This window comes from Caretta caretta, chromosome 1 (genome assembly GCF_965140235.1).
Source record: "Caretta caretta isolate rCarCar2 chromosome 1, rCarCar1.hap1, whole genome shotgun sequence".
Classification (NCBI taxonomy): Eukaryota; Metazoa; Chordata; order Testudines; family Cheloniidae; genus Caretta; species Caretta caretta.
In genome coordinates, this window is record NC_134206.1 from 224,220,994 (window position 1) to 224,233,357 (window position 12,364).

The 12,364-nt window shown below is 42.9% G+C and overlaps 1 protein-coding gene across 7 annotated transcripts in view; it reads right to left on the reverse strand.

Annotated features, from left to right (window-relative positions):
* CCDC91 (coiled-coil domain containing 91) overlaps positions 1–12,364 on the reverse strand; it is a 335,516-nt gene that overhangs the window by 266,733 nt on the left and 56,419 nt on the right. For all 7 annotated transcript variants that reach the window (XM_048824193.2, XM_048824157.2, XM_075121017.1 and 4 more), the window contains exons 2-3: positions 10,529–10,572; positions 9,600–9,678 (exon numbers count right to left, since the gene is read on the reverse strand). In XM_048824193.2, the coding sequence (XP_048680150.2) occupies positions 9,600–9,678; positions 10,529–10,558 (109 nt within the window). In that variant the 5' untranslated portion in view covers positions 10,559–10,572. The remainder of the gene's footprint in view (positions 1–9,599; positions 9,679–10,528; positions 10,573–12,364) is intronic.

The following is a 12,364-nucleotide window of genomic DNA, read 5'->3' on the forward strand; positions in this document are numbered from 1 at the left end:
GCATTTTCAAGTGATAAAATAGTAAGTGATGTCAGTCTCTCGTTGGCCATTGTCGATCAAGATATGTTTTAATGAGCCTGGGCTTTGAAAAGCTGTGCTCACCACTCACATGAGTAGAATCCTCAGAGCTATCCACACATTAGGAAAATTGTCCTTCAGCTCTGCATCATGAATGAGTTGGAGAACTTGGAGTGGAGAGTGCTTCCCATGAGGCAAAATGTGATGGATGTTGTCCAGTTTGACATAGAGGTCTTTATCATTGATGTCCAAACATTCCCCATGTGTCAACATCCGGTGAAGGTCTGTAAATTATTCAAGAGTTTTCCTGTCCTTCTTGAAGACCAGCTCATATCCTAAGTTTTCTGCCATTTGTTTCACAGCAGTGATGGCATCTTCAAATCTACTGTCTCTTTAGGTCACAACAAAATCAAGGCAGCTTCTCATCAAAGTAGCAGCGACCACAACGTCCATCAACTGAGTGTGTAATGCCTTGCTTACAATGTATACTTGGAACAGGATATCATGCCAAACCACAATTGAGACCAGAAATTTGAAGTCAATGATCTGGTTTAACAGGCTTTGTGCCTTGTGTCAGGTTCCGGCCTTGGCTTTACTCCACTGTGCCAATTCCATTGGGCATCACAAACTTAAGTCACTTGGTACCTCACTAGCCTAATGCTGTCAATGTGGCTCTCCCAGTGAGTGTCACTTAGTAGCTTCACGCTCAGATTTGTAACTGTCCATGAGAGTCTTCCACCTGACAGTCAATGCTGAAAACAGTACGTATATCCTTTACAATACTCTGAAGAGAGATGCTGAATCTAAAGATAATGATGCTGCATCTGACACAAGCAGGTTGAGCGAATGGCAGCCACAAGGCACAAACAAAACTGTTTCTTCCAGTCACATTCGCGCTGTTGTCATAGCCTTGGCCATCCTGAAGCTTCATTTTATTCTCATTCAAAATGTTCTTAAACAGTTCTGTTAGGCCTTTTCCAGCAGAGTGGTCCACAGACCGGAAACAGATAAAGTGTCCCTTTACTTGGACACAGCCATCCTCGTCATCAACAAATCTTACTGTTAATGCCTGGAAAGCCATATTATTCTTTGCAAGGAAGATAATTGGGATCAGACACTCGAGCACGTTCCTCCAGTGCTGGGTTTCTACATTAATAATGCACTGGTTTTCTGTGTCTATGCATTTATTCAGCTTGAGACTGGACTTGACCTCCATCCATTTGGAGTAGGCCATAAAATGGCTGGGTTGCTTCATGTTGCTTCAGAGCATCAGCTAAGTTATGCCAGTAACTGTAACCAACAAGTTGTAAGACTCCATGTTGTAGGATTTTTATATATATTTTTGGAAGTGTATACATACCCACTTTGTACTTGGGCTTTCAGAACGAACCAACCAATAATATAAAAGATATTCAAAGCTGTTTGACTTGGACTCCTTTTAGTGAAGAAACCACTGTGCTCAGGGAAACACTTATGAGAAAGATTGGAAAGGAGGGGTGTGATCACTGGAGGGAGCTGACTGAAACAAGAAACCCATGCCACAATAGCGAAAAAGCATGGGCCACCATTCGCAAGCTGAACCCTGATGAACAACCAATCACCACCACCACAGTCTCTCCCAACCAAGCCACATGCCAACTCATCCTCAATGCAAATTCATCCCACAAAGCAGAGAACAAAACAAAAGAAATCAAATGGAAATTTTGCTTGCTCCTCAGAGACAGAAAACTTCACAATATTGAGGAGCTGTCAATAGCTATGAAAACACTAAAATGTGGAAAGGCAGCCAGACTCAATGGCATATTTAATGCCAACTATTACTATATTTCAGGATGAGAGCACTGAAGTGACTACTTTACTTCATCTCTTGCTTGGAGACAATACAGCCAGCTAGGCTTTAGAGTCAGGTCAAAGTGATTTCACTACTCAAACCTCAAAGATCCCAACTCTGCAAAAAGCAATCACCCCATATCCCTACTATGCTCAACCAACAAGCTATATGAGCAGATAATGGATAGAATAAGCTCAGTAGTTGAAGAGCAACTGACTGACGTTCAAAGCAGTGTCCACCCAGGACATTCATGCTATGGCCAACTTGCATACCTAACTCAATACATCGAAGATGGCTTTCAAACCTTCAAAGTTACAGGGGCAGTGTTTGTTGATCTGTCAACTGCTTACAACATAATGAACCATCATGCAGTTTTACTGAAACTGGCAATAATTTTGAGAAATTATCCGATGGTCCAGATCATCACCAGAAAATTTGATGGAGGATTCAACCAAATGGGCTACTTCAAAGTTCAGTGTCAGCACCCTTGCAATATAATGTCTACACAAATGACCAAATCAGAATTCCCCACCATGTGAAGATTCATTGTTTCAAATTTCAGAGTAACAGCCGTGTTAGTCTGTATTCGCAAAAAGAAAAGGAGTACTTGTGGCACCTTAGAGACTAACCAATTTATTTGAGCATAAGCTCACGAAAGCTTATGCTCAAATAAATTGGTTAGTCTCTAAGGTGCCACAAGTACTCCTTTTCTTTTTGTTGCAAATGACCTTTGCATTGCCACCAAACTGGAGAGAACTGGGGACACCAAGTGCATTCTAATGGACTCCTTAAGCGTATTTGGAGAATACTACCACAGGTCCCTGAATGTCAATCCAGCAAAACATAAGTGCACACCTTACATCGGAAACTTCATCAGGCCAAGCAAAATCTCCAGATTTCATGGGATGGTACAATTCTTGAGCACTACGAATATCTAGTGTACCTTGGGGTAACAAATTAAATGCGGACATTCAAAGAGCACATCAAGCAGCAGAAAAATAAAGTGAACTCCAGGAATTATGTACTACAGAAACTGGCCAATACAAAATGGGGAGCTAACCCCAAAACACTCCAAGCACTGTCTCACACTGTGTTACTCAGTTGAGGACTATTGTGCCCCAGTATGGTCATGTTCAAATGATGCGCACAAAATTGATATTGAACTGAAGCAAACCTGTAGAATCAACACAGGGTCTCTGAACTTGACCCCCACACTGTTGCTATGCCATCTCATAGGGATTGCACCATCATCAGTGAAGTGAAATGCTTTCAGTAAAACAGAGACAAAAAACAAGTGCATGATCCAAGATACCCACTGCACAAACAGATTCCACCACCTGAGTCCAGAAAGAGCCTTTCCCCTTAAAATCCCTTACCCAAAAATATCAATGTGGAAAGCTACAGAGGAACAAAACGGCAAGAAATGCCAACGATCCTGGAGAACGTAGTTCCTTCAGAACAATAAGCCCCAGGCACTGACCTCAAACAAAAATATTGGTATATTCTAAATCAAGCAAGAGCTGGGATGGCAAAAGACTGGTGACAATGTGACAAAGTAGAAGCTGAGGAATGATGCCAAATGGGAATGTGGAGAGCTTAGACTAGTGATACTCAGTCCTCAGGAACCAACTTAACCATCAATATTACCCGAAAGAGCGACAGTAGGGTGAATGCATTGTTTCATTTACTATATAATTAATTTATTATTCTCACAGTACGACTGACCAAATATTCTACAATTGGTTAATAACAGGTGTGGCAAATTGCCGGCACTACTATGATGGGTCTCACACTCTCTCTTCTTGGGTGGGGGGCGGGTTTTCAGGGCACCGTTTCTTGCCCCTGAACTGGGGTATTAACTGCCCCACTAGTGTCCTAGAGGAGTGGAGTGGAGAGGGAGGGACCCGTTCCGCTGGCTGAAATCTCCATACTTTCGCCTGACGGTTGTAGTATGTCCGCTGGGCCTCTTGTGCTTTTTCCAAACGTTCTTGTACTATAGCAGTTACTCGAGATATTCGCTCTCCCATCTGTGTCACGTGCTCAATTACATTCTTTCCTGGGTTGGGTTGTTCTTCCCAATCTTCCTTGGCAATATCTAATATTCTGCGTGGGTGGCGTCTGTATAGTAGTTCAAAGGGAGAGAAACCAGTGGATGCCTGGGGGACTTCCCGTATAGCAAACATTAGATACGGTAGAAGGGTATCCCAGTCTTTTCCATCCTGAGCTACCACCTTCCGGATCATACTTCTAAGGGTACGGTTAAACCGCTCAACCAGTCCATCTGTTTGTGGGTGGTAGACTGAGGTCCGTATGGCCTGGGATGCAGAGTAGGGTACATAACACTTTCATTAATTTTGACATGAAAGGGGTTCCTTGGTCTGTCAGGATCTCCTTAAGGATGCCCACTCTGGCAAAAACCTGGAGTAGTTCTTTTGCTATTGCCTTGGATGTGGGGTTTCTTAAAGGAATGGCTTCTGGATACCGCGAGGCGTAGTCAAGGATGACTAGTACGTTTCGGTGGCCCCGTGCCAATCTATTCAATGGGCTCACTATGTCCATGACTATCCTCTCAAAAGGGACTTCAATAATAGGCAAAGGTATTAATGGGGCCCGCAAGTAAGGTCGGGGGCTATGCAACTGACATTCAGGGAAGGAGGAGCAATAGGGCTGGAACTCTGCACATATTCCTGGCCAATAAAACCTTGTTAGGACTCTATGCAGTGTCTTGTCTACTCCTAGATGTCCCCCAAATAGATGATTGTGAGCTAACTAGTACTGCCCTTGTGTGTTTCCGTAGGGCTAAGAGTTGCTCTACTTCTTCCCATCGTATTTGCGCTATCCTGTACAACAGATTACGTTTGAGCACATAATATAGCCTTGGGCCTTTGGCCTTTCCTTCCACGGCTACGCCATTTACTTCCACTACCTCCTCCCTTACATTCGCATACAGCGGGGTCATTGGCTTGGTCCTGCCTGAAATTCTCACGTGCGGTACCAATCTGACCTAATTCCAGGGGGCCTGTTTCTACTCCGCCCCCTGGGTTGCCCCTACTTGGGCTAGGAACCGCCTCAAAGTCCTCACTGGCCTGAATTATCTCCTGGCCTCCTGAACGGGTTCGCCTACCAACCAGGGAGGTTTTCTGGTTCTCTGCTCGAATCCTGGTCCCCAATCTTTTATCTGCCCTCCTTTCCCGCCTAGACTTTTGGGGTTTTCCGGGGGATGAGAATAACTCTGGGGCAAATTCGGCAAACATTGGGGTGAGGCTATCTGTAGGTGCCTCCATCTCAACCTGGGGGTTACTACCCTCCCCTGGCTCTATTGTGGGGAGTAAGCTCTCAAACCCGGGGAAGTCCATACCAATTAAGACGGGGTACGAGAGCCTGGGGACCAACCCTGCAGTCACCCTGGTAGCATTCCCCTGGATCTCAATCCGTACTGGGATTGTGGGGTAGAAATTTAAGGTGCCATGAACGCATGTTACCCCTGTGTTTTTGGCCCGGTTTAGTTATGATTCTCCTAGAGTTCTCAACAGTCCAGGGCCTTGGGTTTGAGACTGGCTTCCTAGTTTGCCATGTCTCACCCCCTGGGGTCTGGAATAGTTCACGGGCTGCCAGCTGTCTTTCCACGAGAGACACCAACTCATCATAGGTGGAGGGGTCACTCTGGCCAACCCAAGCCCGGAGGCTTGGTGGTAGCCTCCTCATATACCAGTCCAGTACCAGGAGCTCCATCATCTTCTCAGAGCTGAGGGCCTCAGGGCGCAGCCATTTCCAGGTCAGGTGGATCAGGTCAAACAATTGCGATCGTATACTTGCGATCGTATACTTGCGATCGTGTCCTCCGTGTACTTCCACTCATGGAACCTCTGGGCTCGCAACACCGTTGTTACTCCGGCTCTGACCAGGATCTCTGCCTCCAGCTGGTGGTAATCTGCTGCAGTCTCCGCAGCCATATCGTAGTAGACCTTCTGGGCCTCCCCACACAGGAACGGGGCGAGGATACCAGACCACTGATCTCAGGGCCAGGCCTCCCACAGGGCTGCTCTTTCAAAAGCCAGGAGGTATGCCTCCACATCATCCTCCCATGTCATTTTCTATAGGCAGTGGCTGGTCTGTATGGTCCGGGTCCCATCGCAGTAACGATTCAGCTCCATAAGGGCCTTCATCTGATTTACCAGCTCTTGCAGCAGGGCTCGGTCCTGGGCAGCCTGACTCATCAACAGACGATTAGTCTCCTGCTGCATCCGAGTCGCCTCCTGTTGGGTGGTTGCTTGAACCCAGGTAGCCTCCTGCTGGGCTGCGCTGACTTGTATTAGGGCCTTGACCACGTCATCCATCTTAGGGACGGGAGGGTTTTGGCTAACCCTGGTTTAAGTCCCCAGCATGTAGATCCCACTGCTCACACCACATGTGGCAAATTGCCGGCACTACTATGATGGGTCTCGCGCTTTCTCTTCTTGGGGGGGCGGGGGTCAGGGCACCATTTCTTGCCCCTGAACTGGGGTATTAATTGTCCCACTAGTGTCCTCGAGAAGGGGAGTGGACAGGAAGGGATCCGGGCCCACCCTCTACTCGGGGTCCCAGCCCAGGGGCCCTAGGGATAGTGGTAAACCACTAAACTAGAGGTTTCTTCCCCTGGGCTACTTCCCTCTCCTGCCCTTCAGCTTGTGGGGCTTCCTGCCCTCCCTCTGCACAAACCAGGTGTTCTTTTACCTGGGGTCTTGATCTTCTTAGCCCACTGCAGCACTTCTCCAGACTCTCCTCTGCTTCCCTCCAAACTGCTCTGTACTCCAGCAACAATCCACTCTGCTTCAACTCCTCCTCTTCTCTGATTGAAGCTGGGGGGTTTTATCATGTGACTGGCTTCAGGTGCTTTAATTAACTTATAGGAAACTTTCTTCCCTCTGCAGGGAATAAGGCTCCCTTCTAACACTCTCCTGCTGCCCTCTGGCCATGCTGTATCCCACACAGTATAAAAGCATCCTGACTGGTTAATAATTAAATCACACAGTGTTTTAATATCATGTGCTGCAAAGAACCACAGGAGACATATTAAAGACCCACTTGCAGCTCCCAAGCCTCAGTCTTAGTATCACTGGCCTCGACCATCACTTGAACGCTACTTGCTGCAGTGCTCTGGCCACTGCACCCATGAGGAACTGTTTCAGGTAAGTGACAACACAAGGTCTTGGCCGCAGTGTTGGAGAGACAAACTATGATGATAAAATTTTCCATTGACGAAGAGGATGTTAACAAATAAAAAACAAAACAGTGATCATAAACTAATATTAAAGAGACCAAAAAACAAAACAAGATCAACCATAAACCAAATGAGTTAAGACTTCTCTACCACAAGATTTCCTCCTCCAACACAAATACTTCTAATCTATCCCTCTATCCTTCTGAATCTCCTGTCCCAGACATAAAAGAGGCAAAGAGGTAGTTATGATAGAGGTCCAGGCTTATCTCTCCTGTGCAGTCAGAGTTTCTCCCCAAAAGGTAAAAATCTCATCCAGTCCACACTCTTACACATATAGAATTAAGGCACCCAAAAAAACTCTAAAGAAAGAACTAAAAGTAACATTTTCAAAACCACCTAAATGATTAGGCACCCAAGTCCCATTCACCTTTAGTGGGAGTTGGGCACCTAAGTCACCTGCGTGTTTTCAAAAAGTGTATCCTACAGCTTCATTCTTCTCAGATGTCCTATAAAAACAGCAAAGATCCATAGGCCTGGCTCCTTTGTCCTTTCTGTTTTGTGAATCTTTGGCCTGGAAAGCAAAGCTGAAAAATGTGACATGCTTCCTCCATTCATTCCCTACCACTTACCAAGACAACAGTACAAATCTCATAAGCTGGTAAACTGGAGGAGAAGAGGAGGGTGTTTTGGTACAGGCAACATTACTATTTTATGGTTGTCCCAGAGACACAAACCACATACATCCGCAGTTCTGCGTATTAGCTGTTGCTTTAAAAAGTAAGGTTAGCCTACAATGGAGCTAGAAGATATGGAAGTTGGTGGTAACGTTTACAGATTATACGCCTCCTTAAATCACATTAGCACACTTCTAAACCACATAGTAATTTTGAGTTTACATTCTGCTTCAAACTTGTGTAAATGAGTAGGCTGGATCTAAGCCATCCATCAAGACTTTGGTATGGATTTTTGTAATTTATCAAAATTAGATATCAGAGCGTAGGACTCTTCGATTATTGTTATACTCTGATACATTGCATTTATTATGTACTTTTGTCCATGTCTCCTGCACTCTGTAGTTAATACATTTCCACAGGGACTGCTGACATGAGTATCTCTGAACAACTTCATTCACTTTTCCTTCCCACCATTTTTAAAATCACGTTGCTAGAGAAAGATTTCCTTCTTTGGGCTGAAAATGTGGCATTTTCCCCTAAATTATACTGTTTGGGGTTAGATCAAGCAATATTCAGTACTGTATCCATGTCAAGTTTAAGGTCTATAACTTGTAACTCTACAACGGTGCTATCTAGTTTTGTAAAGAAAAGATACTTAGGCTTTCTGAAGAGACAGGTAGCAATTGCTTCTGGCCCTAGAATATCATTAGCTATCAGACTTAAAAATTTCCTAAAATACTTTTTGAATAAATGTCTCTTTAAAGTTGTGCCACTGTTGCCAAGAAGGCCAATGGCATTTTGGGATGTATAAGTAGGGGCATTGCCAGCAGATCGAGGGACGTGATCGTTCCCCTCCATTCAACATTGGTGAAGCCTAATCTGGAGTACTGTGTCCAGTTTTGGGTTCCACACTACAAGAAGGATGTGGATAAATTGGAGAGAGTCCAGCGAAGGGCAACAAAAATGATTAGGGGACTGGAGCACATGAGTTATGAGGAGAGGCTGAGGGAACTGGGATTGTTTAGTCTACAGAAGAGAAGAATGAGGGGGAATTTGATAGCTGCTTTCAACTACCTGAAAGGGGGTTCCAAAGAGGACGGATCTAGACTGTTCTCAGTGGTAGCAGATGACAGAACGAGGAGTAATGGTCTCAAGTTGCAGTGGGGGAGGTTTAGGTTGGATATTAGGAAAACTTTTTCATTAGGAGGGTGATGAAACACTGGAATGCATTACCTAGGGAGGTGGTGGTATCTCCTTCCTTAGAAGTTTTTAAGGTCAGGCTTGACAAATCCCTGGCTGGGATGATTTAGTTGGGGATTGGTCCTGCTTTGAGCTGGGGGTTGGACTAGATGACCTTCTGAGGTCCCTTCCAACCCTGATATTCTATGAAAGTTGCCAATGTTTTCCTTTTTTTTTTTCCCTCTGTACTCTACAGAACAGGACTTAAGTTGGAAAAGAACTCTAGCTTTACAAGTGAAGGGATACAAAAATAGCCACAAGAAAAAACTGTTTAACTGATTCTAGTAATCTTTTCTTTGGGAAGTTCTCAGCACCTTTCTATTGTTTGAAACACACCTTTGATATTCATCAGGAAGAACACACCCAGACAAGGGAAGAGCCTTTTCGCTGTCTCATGAAATTCCACTCAGCTTTTGAACAATTAAAAATCATCCATTTCTCAAGAAAGTTTTGGAGCATCCCAAAACAATTCCTCAACACAAGAACATTCTAAAAGCGAGGCTCATGCTGCTGCCAAGAAAGTAACCACTACTTTAGTGGGAATATCTGGGAGCAGCCGGAGGGCTGTTGGATAGGGAGGGAGAAGAAGAGACAGGCCCACATGCTGAAGAGAAGAACTGTGACTGATAACCATTACCTGCAGGAAATGCTGCCCAAGGAATAGCAGGAGAAATAGTTTGTGTTTCACCATCTTCACCTTCAAAGGTCACTGCTGCCTAAAAAAACGGAAAATACTGTTTTGTTAGACTTCTAAAAACTTATGTACAGATTTTCCAGGAGGCATTTCTAATGATCACATTAATGACAACTTATCAAGCATTTCAAATATATTCCTTTAATAGTGATCTGTACTGCACTGCACTAGCGCAAGTGGAAGAACATTTTTTTTTTTTTACTGTAGTTGTCCAACTGCAATGAGCATGCACTACAAAAAAAAAAAAAAAAAAACACACACCACACACTACAGAAATCATTTAAGTGCATCACTAGTCACCAAAGCACTTAAGCACTTGCTTAGGATTGGCTGCTTAGTTGGGACTAAAGCGCACATAAACTTAGGAAAAAGCCCTCAATAAACTGGATATGAAATACAGATATGATCACAGGCACAACTACGCAAACACACTAACATCTTTGATTTAACCTCACAATTGTTAAACTGAATACAAAACAACTTTTAGGCGATGTGCAGAGGTGTGTGTTATACTTATTATTTGACCAAACAAAAAAATCACCTCCCAGAAATATTAAAACCTAAGCCAAAGTTTTTACATTTTAATGCCTAATGTTAGGTATCTAAATACACAGAAACTTAGTTAAGTGGCCTGATTTTCAAAGATGCTGAACATCCCTAATTTGTGTTCTATCTAGAGAGAAAAATAAATTTTGCTTGATTATTAAAATGTATTGGTCGGTAAATTTTGCTTTAACGTTGACAACTAAGCACAATTTTCATGTTCACAACTGTACAATCACTAATCATAAAATAAAGCATGCCCTTCCAAATGATGTAATTTTAAAAGTTTCTAAAGCTAACCATTTTTCAAGGTCAGCAACATGACATACCTCAAAGCCTCCAAAATCGTCGTCATCCATTTTCCAGCTGGCACCTACAAGACAGTATAAAATAATATTGATCAAAAATCTAAGCTCTTGGCAGTCTGCTGTATCCCAAGGGTGGGCAGATGTATTCCGTATAGCAAAAGCTTTCAAGCAGCCTTCAAAGATAGCCTCAAGTAGAACACATTACAGTGAGCAAGCCTCAAGGAGACAAAAGGCATAGGTAACCACAGCAGACTCAGCATCTGAAAGCAATGAGTGATAGCAGATAAGCAGATTCACTCAATCAAGTGAAATTAGTCTTTTGCTAGTTCATCCAAATTATTTTCTCACTCCCAGCTATTATCACTGATTTTTCATCCAGACTGAGCATAAACCCACTGAGCTTCCATAATGGTCCTTATCTCCACAAGAGATTTGAGAAAACCAGGAAACATGTCTATCCAGGTCAGATGAACTGGAGACGTACAGCTCCCCCACCACACTGTAGCCAACAGTGCTTCTAAACCTCTCTAGAGCTTCCTTTATGTTGATTAAGAAGAATTACAAGACAATCATGTGGGACTCAACAGCAGAGCTCCCTTGGTGGGGAAGAACAATATTGTTCAAGATCGCTTCAATAAAAGTAGCCATTTTAAAAGTGATTCTGTCTACCAACAGACACAGCAGCAAAGCACACAGCACCCCATAATCAAAGGTATTAAAGGCTGCCGAATTACCTCGTCTCTTGGACAACACGCCATCATTAAATGACTTGAGATCACCTATAGTAACAAATGTTTCTATAACATATCTTCGTTTGACATTTGAGTGGTTGGATTTATAGCATACCACCATATTATTTCTGATCTAAAATAAAATGGTTCCTTGTTACTAGTAAAACTAGGATCTGTTCAATTTTTTCATTAAAAAAAGCTAGCATTTTGTTTGTTTTACTTTCCAGTAGAACTTTCTAGCAGAATTAAAATTTTCTGTATTTCTTCATCTGCCATGTATTCTGAAGTTATGTTCATCTGCCAGGAATGGAAAAAATATTTTTACATTTTAAGTTTCTTTTCCAAATTGGCACTGTGGCTCAATTCAATAATATTTCCTGCTTTTCACATCTCTTAGCTGTCTGGCAACATCAGCACAAACTCCAACTTAGAACAGGACTGTGGTGAATTTCTGGAAGTCTCTCTGTCACCACAAAGGTTCTTCCCTAGGTTTCATGGCAGGGGTTGATTTAGATTTTCAAAACTGATCAACATTTTTGAGTTGCAGCCATGATTTCTGTGGCATTTTGATATATTTTTAGCTAAAACTGTCTTGTTTCTCTTGAAACACGTGGAGTAAGTTACTCAGCTAATGAAGGTAAATGAAGCTATGCATGGGTGCTCCTAAAAAAGTACAGCTAAACCAGTAATATATCCCCAAAGTTCCTCCTGATATTTGACTAAGGGTAAGGATGAACCAACAAGTCTCAATAAATGTAACAAAAAGGTAAGAGAAATTTATTATTTTCCAGTTAAACTAAATGGCTGGCTGCAAAGATTTCAGTAACATATGAGCAGAAATAAAAGCATGCAGGTGGTTTGCAAGAAATCTTAATGAATTAGATTATAAAAGAGCAATTTCTCCAAAGTTAGAGGCAGATACGACTGTCGATCTAGTGCTGAAAATCATTAGTGACACAGAAAACTGTCTCTTCCCAAGCTTACCAAATTTGCTATTCATGAATTACTGATAAAGTTAAATTGAATCAGCATTGTTTTGCTTAATAAGAAATTAATTCAATTAAATAAAAAATGAAAAGGAGTACTTGTGGCACCTTAGAGACTAACCAATTTATTTGAGCATAAG